This window comes from Ambystoma mexicanum, chromosome 8, assembly GCF_040938575.1.
Source record: "Ambystoma mexicanum isolate Mex_15411 chromosome 8, UKY_AmexF1_1, whole genome shotgun sequence".
Taxonomy (NCBI): Eukaryota; Metazoa; Chordata; class Amphibia; order Caudata; family Ambystomatidae; genus Ambystoma; species Ambystoma mexicanum.
Window position 1 is genome coordinate 1,217,823,956 of NC_090929.1, and position 19,914 is coordinate 1,217,843,869.

The 19,914-nt window shown below is 51.1% G+C and overlaps 1 protein-coding gene across 3 annotated transcripts in view; it reads right to left on the minus strand.

Moving 5' to 3' along the window:
* Window positions 1–19,914, minus strand: part of KIF20B (kinesin family member 20B) — a 2,369,321-nt gene that overhangs the window by 44,823 nt on the left and 2,304,584 nt on the right. For all 3 annotated transcript variants that reach the window (XM_069611316.1, XM_069611317.1, XM_069611318.1), the window contains one exon: window positions 6,097–6,239. In XM_069611316.1, the coding sequence (XP_069467417.1) occupies window positions 6,097–6,239 (143 nt within the window). The remainder of the gene's footprint in view (window positions 1–6,096; window positions 6,240–19,914) is intronic.

Below are 19,914 nucleotides of genomic sequence, written 5' to 3' on the forward strand. Positions count from 1 at the left end.
TCCTGGACCATGCTCCATGAATCACATAGCTCTCCAGAGTAGCCAAACAGCCTGAAAGGGAGGAGTCCTTTGCCACCACCAGGCAGGCTCCGGTCGGGTGAAGGGGGCTCCCATTAAAACATTGCCATCCATCAGCAGATCAGGCGGTAGGCGCAGTGGTAATGGGATGGTGTCTGACTGAGCCCCATCTCTTGGTACTAATTAGCGACCATTTGGAGCTTGAGACGAGCGTACTGTACAGTGAGGACACAGGAGGCCATCAGGCCTAGAATGTGGAGGAACCACCATGCCGAGGTGGTCGTGTTGGCCAGAAAGTGACCCACCGCCCTGCGCAGGGAAAAGAAGCCTCTCTGGCGTAGGAAACACCAGCTGAAGAGTAGTGTTCCAGCATACCCCTAGGAAAACCAGTTCCTGCGATGGGCACAACTGACTTCCTCCAGTTAAGGGAGAACCCCAGCTGAAGAAGGATATCTGACAATCTTTGACAGGAGTGCAGCAGCCCTTCGAGTGAACCCGCCCTCAACAGCCAGTCATCCAAGTAAGGATACAGATGACGCCATCCAAGCGGAGAAGGCCCGGCACTGCCTTCATCAACTTCGTGAAGACACAAGGCGCCTAGTTCAGGAGGAAGGATAGCACCCTGTACTGAAAATGGTATGACAATCATGAACCGCAACTTCCCATGCGGCTGGTAGATGGGAACATGCAGGTACACATCCTTGAGGTCGAGGAACATATCCAGTCCTCTACACACAGACTCTGCTATGTGTGTGGGAGTAATCCTCTTGAAGGTTTCCAGCGGCAAAGACAGATTTAGAAATGACAGGTTCAGGACTACCCTCAGTACAGCCTGGTTGTTCTTGGGTACGGCAAACATCCTGGAATAGTAACCATACCGTAAAAGAGCCTGGAATCCTATCTGACGAAGAGGAGAGGATGGTGCAGGCAAAGGAAGAGGAAGACTGAAGCCTGTGGAGACCACAGAACGGATCCATGGGTTGCTGAAAAGACAGTTGCAGGTGTCCTTGAAAAGAGACACATGGCCCCCCATAGGCAAGCTGTGTTCCCTCACCATTACGTCGCTGCTTCTTGGCGTCCGAGGCAGGGGGAGCGGAAAAAGCTGCAACCTCCTCTGCTGCTTTCTCCTGTTGTCACTTGGCAACCTGTCCGGCCTCGGAGTACCCGGAACCACTTGAAGCCAGAGAAAGCGCACGGCTTGAACTCAGTCCTGCCCTGGTACTGAGGGAAGGATTTCTGACCTGATTTTTTCAGGATGGCCAAGGACTTGGCAGCTTCTGTGGAGGATTTCCTCTTTGTCAACTCGTTATCGGGTGACAAATGAGAAAGGTCCACACCCTCGAAGGGCAGATCCAGGATCTCTCCTGCACGTCCCATTAAAACGTAGTGGCGTGCATCCACGCTGTCCTCATCTTGACACTAAAGCACAGCCCTCTACTGGCTGTGTCGATGTGGGAGACCAAAGACTACATGAGGTCCTGCACAATGGCCCGGGCATCTGACAGACTGGCCTTGAAGGAGGCTTGCTGGTCTGAAGGGAGGTTGGGCAGAAATTCCCAGAGCTCTGTCCACAGCTTCTTGTTTGCTGCAGCCAAAAGGTCGTCTGCGTTGGCTTGCCGCAGATACAGTCCTGAGATGGACTAAGACACTTTCCTAAAGACTCCAGGACTTGGCCCTCCATGGAGAGGCAACTAGAGGAGGCTCCCGTGGACGAAGACGACGGTTTAGAATACAAGGAAGTCACAGCCACAACTGACGAATGAGGATGCGGGTGGGAGGTAAGGAGGATTGGCTCCCCGTCCGTCAGCCTAAACCTGTCGTCCAACTTCTTGTTCATCTGGGCGTTGGCCCTGGGCATCTCCCAGAGCTTTCGCGCCCCCTGCAGAATATCCTTCTAGAAAGAGATGCCAGACCGGACCGTGGTGCGCTTCCCCAAGACCTCTGCTAGGACTCCCGACTCCTCAGGGGCTTCCTCAGGCAGATCAAGTTCCAAGAACTCTACCAGGTCCTGAAGGCAGCCATGAAAAGCCTTAACGGATGTGGAGGGGTCATCGTCTTGGGCGTCATCGCCCCCTGACCCCCTCTCCTTTTTTACAGACTGTGGGGAATCCGGCCCTGGGACACAGATGCTAGCTGGGTTCCCCCTAGGTCCAGAGATGCAGACGGATCCAACAGCTGTTGAGGGAGGGGCGTTGGTGGTACAGGAGAAGGGGTCAGAACAACCGCTAAGGCCTGGACCGGTGGAAGGACAGACATTGGAACCTGCAGCACTGGAGGAACCGGAGGAGTACCCAAAGAAGGATGCCGGGACGGTGCCACCTGTGGGAGGACCTCCTTCACAATGTCCTTCAGGAGCCCCTTCATATAAGAGGAAGCACTCGACGAAGTGGTCCTCGCAAGCTACCGGGTACCAAGGGGACCGGCCCTCCAAGGTGCTGGGCCTCCACTCTGGGTCAAAGGTGCCTGGTGCATGCAACCATAAGGCTGTGATGGTAGATGTATCCCTGAGGAGACCGAAAGCCTACACCGTAGGATCCACTGCTGCTTCCAGAGGGAAGGGAGCTGTAATCATCTTGCAAAGCCCATTCGATGGACGAAATCACTGGTGGGACATGACCTGGATTGAAGATGGCTGCCGGCCTGGCAGGTTCTGCCACATGCCTCTCTGCCATTTTGAAGCCTTGCAATAAGCCCTGGGCAGGAGGGCGCAGAGGCCATGACTTAAGAGAGGCCTCAGACACGGGAGGATACAGCGGAGGCGTCGACCTCAGAGATCACTCTGGTAGGCACTGAGCCCTCAACTAGATGGCCCGTAGTCTTAACGCCCTGACACGTGACCCCGCAGAGCGAGCCCTGGTCGGCTGGATGCCCTCAGCACCAGTGCCGGTAGCCGTGTTGGATTGTGCCAAGGGCAGACTCTTGGAGGTGGCACTCACCGATCCATTACCCCCTGGGGTAGAAGAAGGCAATTGATAGCTGGTAGCCTGGACGGCCTCAGGTCTGTCCCCGGAGGGCCTAGAAGAGCCCCTGGGCCGCTCGGCTTGTAAGCCAGTAGCCTTAGAGGCCTCAGGCCTGCCAGAACCTGAAATTGAGGAACCCCGATCCTTGGGGACCCCGGGAAAGGAGTCCCCGTGCTGTGGAGCCCTGCTGAACAGAGGGCCTACCTTGTCTTGATGAAAGGTCTTGGAGACAAAGTCCTTAAGGTGTGGAGGCGGAGAAATGGTGAAGATCTCCCTCCATCAAGACAACCAATTCTTCAAAGCCTTGTGTCAGAGCGCTGCAAGCTGAACATGCGTCCCAGAGGTGGTCGGACCCTAAACACTAAAGACAGACTGCATGGGGGTCTGGGAACAAGCAGTCGCATGAGGCACATCTCGTGAATCCTCCCGAGGCCGACCTGTGCCGGGAGAGGTGAGGCACCGAAGGGAAGTTAAGTAAGATTGAAAAAACAAAAAGGGGAGGAAGCGGAAAGCTTAAGAGTCTCTGCGCTGGCTAGCAGGTTCGACACCGTCCGTGCAGAAAAAGGGACTGGGGTGAAGCGCCAGAGGGCGGGGAGTCGGCGGGGCATTCCGGCACTATACTAAATTTAAAGGGGAGGCTCAATTTTTTGCTGCCAAAAGTTCCAGTACCATCCCCATGTTTGGGGACGCCCACAAGGATAGAGGAAAGGGTATGGGATGTATGAGTATCTTCCCCTGGTCCGGTTTGATCATGTTCCAGTGACAACGAAGCCTGATTGGCCGGTCCCCAGAGAGTTGACGAGGTCCAAGTACTCACCTGGTGAGGCCAGTCTGGGGCGATTAGGATTACATTGCATTGTTGCTTCCTGATCATCTGTTCTGTCCTGCGCAAGACTGGGAACTGTGAAGGACCTTCCACAGGAAGGTAAAGGCATCCCTGATTGATCCCTGCTGGGGTGTCTTGCCTGCTTAGCTTGTGCATTTCTTGTTGTGAATTGTGGCGAACAAGTCCACTGATGCGTGGCCTCACCATTGGAAGAGTGATTGTAATGCACTTGGATCTAGCTTCCACTCGTGGCCCTGGGACATCTGCCTGCTGAGGCTGACCGCAGTTTCATTCTAGAGGTGGAACGCCTTTATGGAGATGCCATGAGGAATAACCCAGTGTTAGAGGCGCTGCACCTCTCGCGACAGGGTCTTGGACCATGCCCCTCCCTGCTTACACAGGGAGTAAATCATAGTTGTGTTGTCCGTTAGGACTCTGACTGCCTGTCTCCTGGAAACCGGAAATAAGGACTTAAGTGCACACCTGACCACCCTGAGCTCGACCACGTTGATGTGCAGAGAGGTTTCATGGGGAGATCACAGTCCTGACATGTAGCTGGTCCACATGCGCGCCCCATCCCTGTCTCCCCATGATCCGCAGAGTCGTAACAGTTAGCCGCCAGGAACTCCTGTAGCTGTGGCATGCAGGGCCTGCATTGCATGATGACGGGTATGTGGAGATACAGGACGCCATCATTCCATGAGCCAACTGCCCAGTATGAAAGTTGTGGTTGGAATTGTTGACAAGGTAGGTTCTAGGGGCTGTAGGTGTGATCCTTGTCCCTGTTGCTTCTTTTGTTTCTACATCAACGAGGGTATTGTTGACGAGGTCGTGATGAGTGGTCTTTTTGCTGGGATTTCTTATCTGCGGTCAACAGTCTTTACCTTGTGTGGGCGCGCCTGCCGTCTGTGATGGAAGGCCCTTTGCCCCTTGCTTGTGCTTTGCTGACCCCTACATCGACGAGCATATCTTTTGCTTGTGTTTCGTCGGCATGCCCCTAACGGGCCATCCATAGGTGAAACCATTGACTAGGCTAAGGGCAGTTTTTGCCGTGTCCAGGTGATTAGGAATCCCCCCCCCCAGCTGGCCCGATGACCCAGATAAGAACGGCATCAGCAAGGTGGTATCCGTGGGCATGGTGACCATTGATACAGTTGGAGGGACCTTATGGCTTGAGGACCTGGCCAGCCATTGGGATTTGGAAGGTTCCTTGAGCCCCTCAGACGTGGACGCTGTCCCCAGCGTTGCCTTAGTCGACAACCCCTTTGATCCTTTGACGAATTTGGACCGGTATTTATGGTGCTTGGATTTGTCTGTCGACTTAATGGACGGTTTCCCCGTCGTCGACTTCGTCAGGCTGCTCATCTGCTTTTCTGACAACAGCCTTTTTCGAGATGATGCCAGTCGTTCAAGAGCTCTGAAGTACCTCTTCTCTCCCACCAAGGGGATGTCCTGCCCCATCGACAGCTCGTAGCTGTGGGCGACATGGTGAGTGTGCATCTTCTGCAGCCTTTCTTCCGACCTGGCTCTCTCCATGGAGCGTGGTCGCTTCTCAGTGGGGTTGGCCATGCTCTTCGAACGTCAGAGGGGTACTGTGGGTAGTTACCATTATTCAGCCAGCATTCCAGAAACCAGTTCCAGTCCTTAACGGTCCTCAAGCTAAGGGCTTTACACATGCTACAACGATCGACCGTTGTGATGGGATCCAAACAAACACAATCAGTATGTTTGTCCCCTTCATATATGTTTTTGAGGCCACAAGTGCCACAGGCCTTAAACAGGGGTCTGCGCTACTCCATCCCCACTTAACTGTCACACAATGCGTTGTCCCGTTAATCTCAAACTGTAGAAATGTTTCCTGAACAATGAAGATTTTTATTTGTTTATTGCTTGACTGGAATCTGAGAATGTAGATTCTATGTGTAGAAAACCCAAGGACTCCCACCACCTTCACACACGGTTAGAATCTGAAGGGGAGAAGTGGAGGAGGGTCTAGTGTATAACTACTCAATATCCCATTGGTTGGGACCAAAAACTCCCATAGAGTGTGACAGCTACAAAAAAAAAAACACAACAAAAAATACGTTTTTGTTGCTTTTACAAAGGAAACCAAAGGGTAACCGAGGATTCCCAGCCAGACGCTGGGGAATATTCACAGCATGTGAATCTATGAAAGATCCAATGGTGGAGAAAATCAGTTCCCTGCTTCTCTGTTCCAATGGTGACAAACTGCAAAAACACTTACACTTCTTAATGACACTAAGTCATCCGGTTAGAAAAAGGAAAACTTACTGGAAGAGAAGGAATGTCCATAGGAGCTGAAATATCAGTTGTGTACAATTTTCTCCTGCTTCGCTTTGGTTTGGATTGATTTTCTATAACACTTCCGTCTCCAGCAGTCTTTGTAGCGCTTATTGTTTCCATAAGCTTTTTTGCTACAAAATAAAAATATTTAGCATTTTACGATTTGAGGATGAAGTCATTAATGTGCAATTTTAGATTAAAAACACATCCAAAAGCAAAAACAACTCTGCATCCAATAAACATATCCAATATTTATCATACACAAACAATGGTCTAAGTTACTTAGCTGTAACTATTGTTCTCCACCATGGGTCTGGCATGAATTCACATGCTCATGAACAACAATTACATAGCAGTACATATACAAAACCACAGGAGGTGGCAAGGCTCAGAGAAGCAATAAACACTCACCCTGCAACAGACTCCCCTCAAATGAACAGGTTGCGAAGTTCTGTAGCACCACTTGGCCGACTCTCGACTGGAATCCCTGGCGACGGAGTAGAGCTATGTGAAGGTGTGCGTGGACCTCCAGGTAGCAGCCCTGTAGATTAGATGTCGTGCAGGGGTACACCAGAGAGAAACGCTGTTGTTGCTGTGATGGCTCTGGTGGAGTGGGCTCTCAGCTGGCCCGCCAGCAGCCTGCTAGCCAGTCGATGACACTGCATGATGCAGCTGGAGAGCCACCTGGAGATGGAAGCCTTTGACAAGGCCTTTCCGCGATTCACAGGTCAAATTTTGCCGAACAGCTGAGAAGTCTTCAGAAATTTCTTTGTGCGTGCCACGTAAAACTTCAAGGCACAAGCAATGTCCAGCGAATGTAAGGTCCTCTCCGCTGGTGGCGACGGATTTGTGAAGAAGACAGGTAACACCAAAGGCTTGTTGAGATGTAACTCTGACGGCACCTTCGGCATAAAGGTGGGGTGTGTACGTAGTACCACTCTTGAAGCGTGGAAGGACAAGTACAGCTGTTTGCACGACCCACCTGGCCTAAGTGACCGCCACGAGGAAAGCTGTCTTCCAGGATAGAAACTTGAGCCGGGGCTGGATGCATTGGTTCAAAGGGCAGCCCCATAAGTTTAGTCAAGACCACATTGAGCTCCCAAGCTGTGGCCGGGGCCTTCACCAGCAGAAAAGTCCTAAAAAGGCCACTGAGGAACTCCTTGACGAGTCTGTGAGGCCATAGGGAAGGCCTAACTGGTGCCCTCGTATAACGGGATATGGCGACCAGATGCACCTTGACAGCGGCATGAGCCAGTCCCGTCTTGCCCGAGGAAAGCAGGTATGGTAGGATCTGCGGGGCTGTGACATGCAGAGGGGTAATCTTCTGAGCCTGGCACCACACGGAGAAACACTTCTACTTATGGCCGTAGCAAGTCAATGTTGAAGAGGCTCTGGCCTTGGCCAGGATGTCTTTACACTTCGTAAGTAAAGAATAATGTCCAAACTTCAGCGACGCTGGGTGATGGCGCAGAATCACCCCTCCCTCTCTGGAGAGAAGGTCCAGAAGGTCCGTAAGTAATGGCAGACAGCTGGACAGAGCCGCTGACAGACGTATCAGGTCTGGATACCAGCGGCCACGCTGGAGCGACGAGTATCATCCTGCAGTGACACTGTCTTGAGTGTGTTGATCACTCGTAGCAGGAGTGGGAACTGAGTAAAAGCAGAGAGGAAAGGTCCCTCCCACAGGAACAAGAATGCATCCCCAAGCTCCTCGGCTGTGGAAACTTGCTTGCGAACATCTGAAACTAGGAATTTGTCACTGTCACAAAAAGGTGGATCTGGGGTTGGCCCCATTCGTGCAATAGAAGGAGCTACCTGATCCAGGTGAAGCTCCCACTCGTGGCAAGAAAGTAGCTACTTGCTGAGCGAGTCTGCAATAATGTTCTTGATGCCCACCAGGCGAAAAGGGATGAGAAATCTGTCCAGGTGAAGGGCCCAGTGCCACAGATCCTGGGCCTCCCTGGAGAGCACGTCCCGCCATGCGTCCAAATTTAGAACATGGTGGTGGTGTCTGTGAAGATCCTCACCACCTTGCACCTCAGTGATGGCAGGAAAGACCTGAGGGTCCAGAAGACAGTCTCGGAGCTCCAGGACATTGATGTGAAGTGTCTTTTCTTCTGGCAGCCAGAGGCCTCTGACGTGCAACTGTCCAGTGTGAGCTCCCCAACCTTTCAGAGAATCGTCCGTGGTGACGATCTCCTGGTAAGGAGGGACTTGGAATGGGGCCCCTAGAGAGGGCTCATCTGTAGTCTGCAAAGGAGGACAAGGTTGATACAGGAGGACATCATGCCCAACAGTGACTTGACATCTCGCACAGTAGCTTACCGCGCTGACGACAGGCGCTGCACCTTCCCTAGGATGGCTACAACTCTCTCTTTCGAGAGAGACGTCAGGCAAGTCAATGTGTTGAGTCAGGCTCCCAGAAACAGAGCGTTCTTCGATGGCTCCAAGCAGGACTTTAGAGAATCCCAGATCCGTCAGCAAACGCACAGTCCTCGTCGTGTGCTGGCTTGCCAGAGCATGGGAGCGGGATCGGGCTAGCCAATCGTCCAGGTAAGGGTATGGTATGGTTTATTTATAAAGTGCCTATTCGAAGGGATTGTGTCCTCCGACGTATTCCTCATCTTAGATATATCCTTCCAGCTCTGCTGGCCTCGGAAAATTTTTTCTCCAGAGGGCGCTGCGCGTCGACGTCCCTCGAGTCGATGACCCTCGACAGCCGCCGTATCGACGCTCGACGTCATCCTGCCTATAAAGGCCGCGCGCAGCGTCCGTTGCTCAGTTCCGTTTTTCCGCGCTACTCGGTGCCTCGGAATACCGTTGCTCAGTTCTTAGTAATATTTACTTCAAGTTATTCGAATCGTACTCGATGGCTTCCTCGTCGGAACCGACAACCCCTCGATCCGGCTTCAAAAAATGTCGAGATTGTGGGAAAAAGATGTCGTTGACCGATCCTCACAGAAATTGTCTGTGGTGCTTGGGAGCTGAACACCATTGTTCGGAGTGCGAGGACTGTATGTCCATGACAGCTAAGGCCCTGAAGGAGCGTAGGGGGAAGCTGGAGAAAGGTAAGACTTTTAAAGCTTCTTCTTCTTCGACGAAGTCGAGACATTCGTCTCCTCGTCACCATTCACGCTCCAGGTCTCGGAGTGGGTCTCATCACTCCTCGAGATCGAAACACTCGAAGAGGAGACGCCGAAGATCCCCTTCTCCGTCTTCCTCTTCCTCTGTTTCGCCAAAAAGAATCCCTTGCCCCACGAAACATAGTTCCCGGGCTGAATGGGAAGAATTCAGAAAAAACATGATGAGCGTCTTCGAGAAAGCGGCCTCGACCCCCTCGAAGACTGCCGAGAGCGATGCTCTGGTCGAAAGACCCGAAGGTCAAAAACGCCGCGAGTCGCAGTACCCGGCGAAAGAAACCTCTCGAGCGCGTCTCGAACCCTCGAGTAGGACCATGACCTCCAAACCTTCCTCGAAGGTTCCGTCGACGCAGGTTCCGTCGACGCCGTTGTCGAAGGGACCTTCGACATACAGGTCTGTCGACTCGACGCCGGCCTCGACGCCGAGAAAAGTCACGATGACCACACATCCAGTGACGATTCCCAGGCCCTCGACGTCGTCGATATTGTCGAGTAAAATTCCAATTCTGTCGAGGTCCTCGAGGCCTCCGCCTCTGTTTTCGACGCCACGCTCGAAGCCTTCGACGTCGGCGTCGACGACATCGACGTTTTCGAGACCAATTATGACAAGTTCAGCACCCTCTGCCTTGGAAATGGGATTTACTCCCTTTATGAGTTCAGAACAATTGAGAACTATATCCTCAATTCTAGAAGAGGATAATTTGTCAGAACAAGATGAGTTACAGGGACCTGTAACCCCAGTTAGAGAGGAATTTTCCTCTGAAGAGCGCAGATTAAAGGATCTTCATGATTCTTTACATGAGGCAAGTGGTTTAGACACTTCCCCTGAGGTGGATTTTGCTAAACCAGACCCGGGGGAGCACGCTGAAACCCCCTACAGAGCCTTAATGGCCAGAATTACAGAGTTCATGGGGTGGTCTACACCTTCACAATCTTTCCAGCAAGATGACCTCATGGATATTCTTGACAAAGGCCCACAAGAGGATCCAGTGGTGCCCTTTCATAAAGCTCTTCAAAGAAAGATCATGACAAACTGGGAAACCCCAGATGTAATACCAGCAGTAAATAAAAAACTGTCTGCAAAGTACAGGGTATCTTCCACAGACCCAGAGTTCTTGTCTAAACATCCATCCCCAGAAAGTCTGGTGGTACAAGCAGCATCCTCTACCAACGTCAAGACGGCTTATCCTACTGTCCCACAGGACAGGGACGATAAAAAATATGATGCTATGGCTAAGAAAGTCTTTTCAGCATGTAGCATGGCGTTAAAGTCTGTTAATGCTACTTGCACCCTTGCTAGGTTCAGCCATACACTTTGGGAGTGTGCTTCTACAGCGGCTGACTGCATCCCGGAGGGAGAAGAAAGGGATGCGTTCCTGAATATTATACAGGACGGTAAAGACGCTATGTGCGAATCCCTCCAGACGGGCATTGATTCGGCTGACAGTATCAGCAGAGCAGCAAGTACATCAACCAGGCGGTTCGCTTGGTTGAGAAAGTCGGGTTTTGCCCCAGATGTGCAAGCCAGGCTCTTGAACATGCCATTTGATGGCTCTTCTTTGTTCGGGAAAAAGGCGGATGACAGTTTAGAGAAACTGCAAACTTCAAAAGCAGCAGCAAAATCCCTAGGTGCTGCAATCCGTCAGACTCCTTTTCGTCCCACAGGAACCTCTGCGAGGGGCAAGTCCTTTCGCTTCTACTCCTCATTCGGAAGAGGTAGAGGACGACCGGCTCAAAGGGGTCAAAGAAGAACTACCCGAGGTGGACGGGGTAGATATTCTAAAGCCGCAGCAACAGCAGGTGCCTCTTTACCATCGGCATCTGCATCAGCCGCCCCAAAACCACTGAGGACTTCCCTCACAGGACACCTGTAGGAGGCAGGTTGACTCAACATCTGGCGGAATGGCAGGCTATCACGTCAGATGCTTGGGCATTGGAAACAGTTGCCCAAGGTTACTGCCTACCTTTCCTACGTATACCTCAGAGTCATCCACCGGGGATCAGCTCTCAGAAAGCTCCGGATCTGCTCCTCTTGCAGGAAATTATAGACCTGCTAGAGAAAGGTGCCATAGAACCGGTACCTGTAGCGGAGTGGAACAAGGGCTGGTACTCCCCTTACTTTCTCGTTCCAAAGAAAGACGGAGGACTGAGACCCATCTTGGACTTGCGAAAATTGAACAAATTCCTCAGGAAAGACAAATTCAAGATGGTCACTCTTTCTCAGATCCTCCAGGCCCTTCAGTTTCAGGACTGGTTGGTATCTCTGGACCTTCAGGACGCTTATTTCCATGTGCCTATCCATCTCAAACACAGGAAATACCTGAGGTTCGCAATTGGCAACTCTCACTATCAATTTCGAGTACTGCCTTTTGGGCTGACCTCCGCCCCGAGGGTCTTCACCAAGTTAATGTCGGTAGTGGCGGCAAGTCTAAGGAGGGAAGGGATTCACGTCTACCCCTACCTGGACGATTGGCTGATCAGGGCTGTTTCTCCGGAGCAAGCTCAGATCCAGCTAAATCACGTATGCTACTCCCTTCACAAGCTGGGCTTCTCCCTCAATTTAAAGAAGTCTCAAATGATACCATCGCAGAGACTCCAGTTCATAGGAGCGATCCTGGATACTTCCCTGGGAAAAGCCTCGCCACCAGAGGTGAGGGCTCAAGATATTCTACAGATGGCTACCAAGTTCCAACTTGCCCAACGTCTCCCAGCTTTCGACTTTTTGAGGTTGCTAGGCCTCATGGCATCCTGCATTTTCCTTGTGCCAGAGGCTCGCCTGAGAATGAGATCCCTCCAGTGGGCACTGAGGACTTAGTGGTCACAATTCTCAGGGAGAATGACAGATCTCCTTCAGGTTCCCGGCAGGGTGGCTCGAGACCTTCAGTGGTGGGCCTGTCAGGAGAACATTCTGAAAGGAGAACAGTTTTGGCAACCCTGGCCAGAGATAACAGTAGTCACGGATGCCTCACTCACGGGGTGGGGAGCCCACGCCAACGACTTGACCATCAGCGGTCGTTGGTCTCCATCGGAGTCCAGACTACACATCAACCTGTTAGAGCTGAGAGCCATCAAACTTGCGTTGAAGGCTTTCCTGCCAGTTGTACAAGGGAAGAACGTCCTGATAATGACGGACAACACGGTGGCCATGCATTACCTCAACAAAAGAGGAGGCGTAGGATCACTATCCCTGTGCAGAGAGGCGATGCAGCTCTGGTTTTGGGCAATCCAAGAAGGAATCTCTCTATCGGCAGTTCACCTAGCCGGAGAGAAGAACTTGACAGCGGACGCTCTGAGCAGGCAGAACACAGTCTCTCACGAGTGGGAGCTAGCTCAGGAAGTCCTTCAAGAGATCTTCGCCCTTTGGGGAACCCCTCAGGTAGATCTGTTCGCCACCAGCCTAAACAGGAAACGCGACCTGTTCTGCTCAAGGGAATTTCCTCCGAGAGGAGCTCTGGGAGACGCGTTCATAGTGGACTGGGAGTTTCCGCTTCTGTACGCGTTCCCACCGGTCCCTGTCATTCCTCAAATGATCAGGAGGTTGAGAAGATTCCGGCGAACCATGATCCTAATTGCCCCGGATTGGGCCAGGAGAACGTGGTACCCGGACCTTCTAGACTTGTCCATCATTTCGACTTCCTCTCAGAGAGAACCTACTCTCACAGAAGGGAGGTCAGGTTCTCCATCCAGACATCAAAACCCTCAATCTTCACGCTTGGCTTCTGAACGGCTGAGGTACAAGGATTGGGACCTCCCTGATGATGTTATGGAGGTGTTGCTTTCGGCAAGGAGGCCAGCAACAAAGTCTTTATACCGCTGCCGTTGGAACAGATTTTGCAGCTGGTGTAGAGAACAGAATATCGACCCATTTTCATGTGGTACACCAATGGTTTTGTCCTTCCTACTATATTTGGCAAATTCAGGCCTTCAAGTTGGTACCATTAAGGGCTATCTCGCAGCGCTATCTATCTTTAAGCGTACTGCGGAGGAACCATCCTATTTCAAATTACCCTTGGTAATACAGTTTCTAAAGGGGTTAACCAATGTTTATCCCCCAAGACCATTCCAAGTTCCCCTATGGGATTTAAACTTAGTATTAACTTTCCTGATGGGGACACCTTTCGAACCTCTCCATTCTTGTTCGTTAAGATTCCTTACCCTTAAGACTGTTTTATTAATAGCACTTACATCTGCTAGAAGGGTGAGCGAATTACAAGCTCTTTCTTGTAAACCCCCTCATACAATCTTTCACAAAGACAAAGTTGTCCTGCAAGTGAAGCCTAATTTCCTCCCAAAAGTAGTCTCTGAATTCCATATCTCTCAGAAGATTATCCTCCCATCTTTCTATCCTCCTCCTCACCCGGGGAAAGAGGAAGAGAGGTTACACAGACTAGACCCTAGGAGGGTTTTAAGTTTTTACATTAGTAGACTAGCCAGGATAAGACAGGCAGACCAGCTGTTTGTAGGCTACGCAGGTCACAAGCTGGGGTTACCAATAACTAAGCAGACCATTTCCAGATGGATCATTCTAGCCATTCTGGAATGTTATAAACTGGCAGGAAAAGAGCCCCCTCAAAACCTTAGGGCTCATTCGACCAGAGGTATTGCAGCTTCTTCGGCCCTCAAAAGAGGCGTGCCGATTAAAGACATATGTGCGGCCGCTACATGGTCGTCTGTCCATACCTTTACACGGTTTTACAATCTGGATTCTTCCTCTAGTCAAGAGACTAGGTTTGGAAGGGCTGTACTACATTCTATTCACCAATAGAAGACAGCGGGAAGTCAGTACTCCCTCCTCCGAATATAGAATACTGCTATGGGAGCCTATCTAAGATGAGGAATACGTCGGAGGACACAATCCCTTAGAAGAACAAGTTACTTCTTACCTTGTAACGTTCTTTCGACGGGATGTTCCTCCGACGTATTCCTCATCGACCCTCCCATCCATCCCCGCAGTTTTACTTCCCTTGTTGTTGCAGCTTACGCTCCTTCAGGGTGATTAGTCTAGTCCAAACAGTAATACTGTGGGCTACAAAACGGAACTGAGCAACGGACGCTGCGCGCGGCCTTTATAGGCAGGATGACGTCGAGCGTCGATACGGCGGCTGTCGAGGGTCATCGACTCGAGGGACGTCGACGCGCAGCGCCCTCTGGAGAAAATATTTTCCGAGGCCAGCAGAGCTGGAAGGATATATCTAAGATGAGGAATACGTCGGAGGAACATCCCGTCGAAAGAACGTTACAAGGTAAGAAGTAACTTGTTCTACACTGGCAATTGTTTCAAAGCACTCAAGGAGGGTGAGAACAAGGGGAAAAAACAACAGTCGCTCAAAGCACTTGAATTTCTGAAGCGATAACGGTCTGCAGAGGTAGATTAAGTGAATATGGTACATTTACCAGTTAAGATACAACAAATAGGCCCAACGGCGATTCTGTAGTTTTTTTCAAGTGCACATTAAGGGATCAGACAGACGTGGATCCCCTTGAGACGAACATGCACGCCACCAAACACTTCATGAAGACCCTCAGGGCCAATTTTAGGCCAAAGGGAAGGGCCTTGAATTGATAGTGTTGCCCCCTGAATTACGAACCGCGGGAACTTGCGGTGCTTCCGATGGAAGGGAACATGGAAGCAGGTGACCTTCAGGTCCAGACGCGCCACAAAGTCGCCCTCCTCCAGTTGGCCGAGCACATGCTGCAACGTGACCACCCTGAACTTCTGGGACTTCAAGTACTTGTTGAGGGGTTGCAAGTCCAGCCTCCACCCTCCTGTCTTATTGTGGATCAGAACGTATCTGGCATACATACCGGCGGTACTGTGTATTGGTTCTATTGCACCCTTTTGTAACATGGCATGGACCTCCTGCAGAAGAAGAGCCATGTGCTGTTCTTGTCGAGCCACAGGGGGATTAGGACACCTGCGTTGGAACTCCAATGTGTGCCCCTGTCCGAGAGCATCCACCACCCATCTATTGGTGGTGATGGTCTTCCACGTGCTGACGAACCTCGCCAGCCAGCCTCCCAATGGGGTGCCCAAGTGGGGGACCAAGTCCCCAGTCACTTCAGGCCGGTTTCGGTGCAGGGGCCCTGCGGGCGGCACCGATGCTGTCCTCTGCTGCTGTATGCCTGTGAGCGACCTCTGTACGCCTCTTGCGTCGTGGAGCGGGAAGGCTGCTGATAAGGGGTGGTGTAGCCCTTGGAGTACATGCCGGGTTTTCCCCCTGAGGAACGAAAGGGCAACGACCGACGTTGCTGTAGGGTACCTAGCAAATGTGCCGTCTCTGTGTCAGTCTGGATGATTTGAAGAGCCTCCTTGACAGTCTTGCCAAACAGGTTTTCCCTGTCGAATGGCATGTCCAACACCTTAGACTGAACGTCCAGCCTGAAGTGGGTGGCTTTCAGCCATCTCTGTTGACTTAGAGACACTCTGTTTCCCATCTGACAGAACCCAGTGTCCACTGTGATGGAGTGGTCTGAGGCCACTTCCCCCTACTGGAACAGCTCAAGATCTTCTGCCTCCTTGTCGTCAGGATGTAAGTTCAGAATAGGGCCCAGCTTACAACAGAGCTCCTGGTCGTAGTGGGACAAAATGGCCAGGGCATTAGCTGCCTTAATGGTGCTGGCAGTCGTATAGATCATCCTCTTCCCCATAGTGTCCACTTTCTTCCCCTCCTGGTCCATGGACAAGGACAACTGGTTTGCAGAGCATTCCCTGGTCGCTTTTGAGACCACAGAGTGAGAAGGCTGGGACCTCAGGCATTTGCGGGCCGAGTCTGGGACTCCATTTCTTCTCGAGTATGTCCCGCTTGGGTGGACGGTGCTCGGATTCTTCAACAGCGCTAGGCCTTCATCTCAGATCTCATGGTCTTCCGCATGGACTCACAACGTTGATAAAGGAACCCTTCCTTTTTCGTCTCCTCAGGCACCAGTTGAAAAAGTTCAGAGGCTCTGGATATCAAAGGAGTGGAAGGAGCTGACCTCATCCAGCAGAGAGGCCCTGTGCGGGGGGGGGGGGGGGGGGGGGGGGGGGGGGGGGGTGTGTGTGTGTGTGTGTGTGTGTGTGTGTGTGTGTGTGTGTGTGTGTGTGTGTGTGTGTGTGTGTGTGTGTGTGTGTGTGTGTGTGTGTGTGTGTGTGTGTGTGTGTGTGTGTGTGTGTGTGTGTGTGTGTGTGTGTGTGTGTGTGTGTGTGTGTGTGTGTGTGTGTGTGTGTGTGTGTGTGTGTGTGTGTGTGTGTGTGTGTGTGTGTGTGTGTGTGTGTGTGTGTGTGTGTGTGTGTGTGTGTGTGTGTGTGTGTGTGTGTGTGTGTGTGTGTGTGTGTGTGTGTGTGTGTGTGTGTGTGTGTGTGTGTGTGTGTGTGTGTGTGTGTGTGTGTGTGTGTGTGTGTGTGTGTGTGTGTGTATATATATATATATATATATATATATATATATATCCCCTGTCAGGGTCAACTACTGAGGTGGAGGAGGCGGTCGTGTCGGTTGATGTCTTGGACCAGCAAGGTCCTTTGACTTGCATTTGTGACTAGAAGGGCTTCCAGAAAGCGGTCTTGGAGGACTTCTAGACGGAGCAGGGCCTGGTGTGGGCAGCAGTCTCTGCTGAATTTCTGATACCAGTCCGTGCATTATGGTCAGAATGTCCAACAAAACGCCCCTGGGCTGAAGTCTAGGAGGAATGAAAGGGGGAGGCTCCAGGCTGGTATGCCTTTTCTGGAGAGGCAAACAATAGGATTCACCCCACGGTGACCCACCTTCCAATAAGGGTCCCTGGCTTCCTTCGTGGTCCGAACAGTAGCCCTCGGGCAGGTTGTTACTCTCATCGGAGCGAGTATAAATGTGCACCGCACACTTGATGCAGCCCCTTGTTCTGTACCCCATCCTAGGGGTTGCAGAAGCCTTACTCCTTCCCCTCGCCTGAGACTTCTGGGGGGGGGGGGGGGGAGCGGCTGCGGTCCCACTGCCAGGGGTCTTTGCCGAAGCTACAGCAGTTACTGCACGCCCTGCCGGTTGAGAAACCTGTGGAGCAGCAGTCGCTGTGACTGTGGGCACCACCCTCGGGGGCTGCCACCCTTTTTGAAGATGTAGTGGTCTTTGACGAGATGTTAACAGCAGTCGATGTGGTTGTGGTCGATTAGGTTGTCTTGGCTGGTTGAGACGCTGATGCAGATGGCATTGCAGATGGAAGCAGCAAATGGCCTACTTTGGATCTCTCCTTTGTCGCCTTGTCCGTTGATGGCAAGCAGAGTTTCGAAGGAGTCAAGGACCTTCTCTTAGAGGGGCCGCCCCTCACCAGCAGGCTCACCTGCGATCTTGTCCTTCCCGAGCGATCTTGTCCTTCCCGAGCTGGAACCCCACAGGCGGGGCATCCTCAAATCACCTCAACCTCTTCTTTGAGGGAGTTTTATTGTGGGACCAGCAGGTCATGGGGGAAGCATGACCATTCCCCAGACGCCGAGTCAGAGGCCTTACCGAATTTTAACCATGCCGCCAGCCTGCTGTAGCGATCCTTTTTGGTCTTTTTCTAAAAACCACGACAGAGCTCACAATCCTCATCATCATGGTCCGGATGCAGGCAGTAAAGACATTTGTGGTGTAGATCCACCACGTAAACGTTCCTTAGTCCACATTTCGCGCAGAGTTTGAAGGAGGCATCTCTTCTCAGTCATGGTGAAAAGGCGCAAAGTAGGCCCAAGGCTGGGCCTTCTCTGATCTGATGAAAGATCTGTGAAATAGTATGATCTTCACTGACTGCAGATTCCTGCTGCTGGAAGTCTACCTACAGTCTAACGATAAATCAAATAAATAAATAAATAAAATCGGTCAAAACTTTTAAATGTTCCCAAAAAAAAACCTCAAAATATTAGAAGAAATAGCTGGGAGAGCACTAAAAGGACTCCCAACACTGAAGCGTGCAGTAAAATTCTGAAGATGGCCACCAGGGATGGAGCTTAGGGAGAGGACTGTCATTGGATGGGGGCAGTATAACCCAGAGGACGGTGATTGGTTTAGAGGAGAAATAGTTTTAAAGCTAAAGTGAAACTGTTTTTCTTTACTGACGATTCCCAGCCTGACGACTGGGAATATTCATGACCAAGTGAATCCATGCCAGACCCTGTGCTGGAGAACAACCCATACCTTTCATCAATTTAAATAATCTAATAAATCCTTTCAAGTTATGAGCCTAATTGCGCTAAATCATTACAGCCACACGTTTAGAACATTAGAGGAGTTGTGTAGAAGTGGAGACACGTCTTGTCAGGCTGTCTTCTGCTAACCCATCAATAGCAATTAACAAAGTGCAACGAAACTGTTGGCAAATAGTGTGAATACTTTAGCAGATGATGTCAATCCATGCTGGATTTTTTTTTTCTTTTGATAATACATTTTATTGGTTTAAACAACAATTGCAATAAACAAAACAAGCTCAAGACGTACATCTTCCTAACCATAGACATACAACTTAATCGTGACTACAGTCACAAAGATTTTACATGTAAATACATCTATATGCTGCTCGGTGTCGTCCCTTATACATCAGGAGTCACTGAGTCTCTCGGTCCTCCCATTTCCCCCACACTTTGGAGGCTTTGTTGGGACAGCCTCTTGCGTTGTAAATCCTGTGTTCCATCATTGCACATGTGTCCATATGGGAAGCCCATTGATCCAGCGTCGGAGAGTCTGGGGCGCTCCATGTTTGTGCAATATTCTGCTTCATTAGTCCCACCGCTGTGGATAGGAGCAGCCCTTCCCATTTATTAGCAACATTTTCATCAGGTTTTCCCAGTAACAGCACCTTCGGATCTAGCGGTATATTGCGGGCCTTAGTTAACTCATTGCAGCACTCACTTCAGAAGCCCTAGACTCAGGGGCACTCCCACAGGATGTGTCTAAAGGTTCCCTCCTCCCCACCACATCTAAGGCAATTCGGGTTTGGGGCCCGCTTCCAACCGTACAGCACCGTTCTAGGATAATATACTCGATGCAGGATTTTCAACTGTACCAGGCGGAGTCTAGAAGAAATAGCAAACTCCCGAGGGTGCATTAGGACCTGAATCCAATCTTTAGGATCTATGGCGCCCACATCCTTCTCCAATTTAGTTTTAAGACTAGTACGTTCAGGAATGGAAAAGGATGAATTGGCATTATACAGTATGGAAGTACATTTAGTGGGGATGTAGGCCGGGAGTATATTGCGTTCTATGGGTGTGCTCTCAGGTACAGTAGAGTCTACCGGGATGTGTGTCCTCAAGGCATGAGCTAGTTGTATATAGTGGTATTGTTCAGTTGCCGGGATTTGGAATTTCAGCCATAGGGCCTCAAAGGAGGCCATTTTCCCCATCTACCAGGATGTCCCCGATTTTGGAGATCCCGGCCCCCTCCCATTTAGACCACGGTATAAGTTTCCCCATTTCTACCAGGTTACTATTATGCCATAGAGGCTGTACGCAGGTTATTTTGTCCTTCCATCCTACAAAAGCGTGTGCCTGCCTCCAAACCATAGCAATATGTGCAGTGATTGTATGTAACAAGGGTCTTTGAGGGGGCAGATAGAGCAGATGTAGTGGGTCTATGCCATGAATAGCGGCGAGCTCGGGCCTTATGTGGGTAGTTCCCGATCCCTGTGGAGCAGGTCGTTGACCACCACCAGTTGAGATACCCAGTAGTAGGTCCGA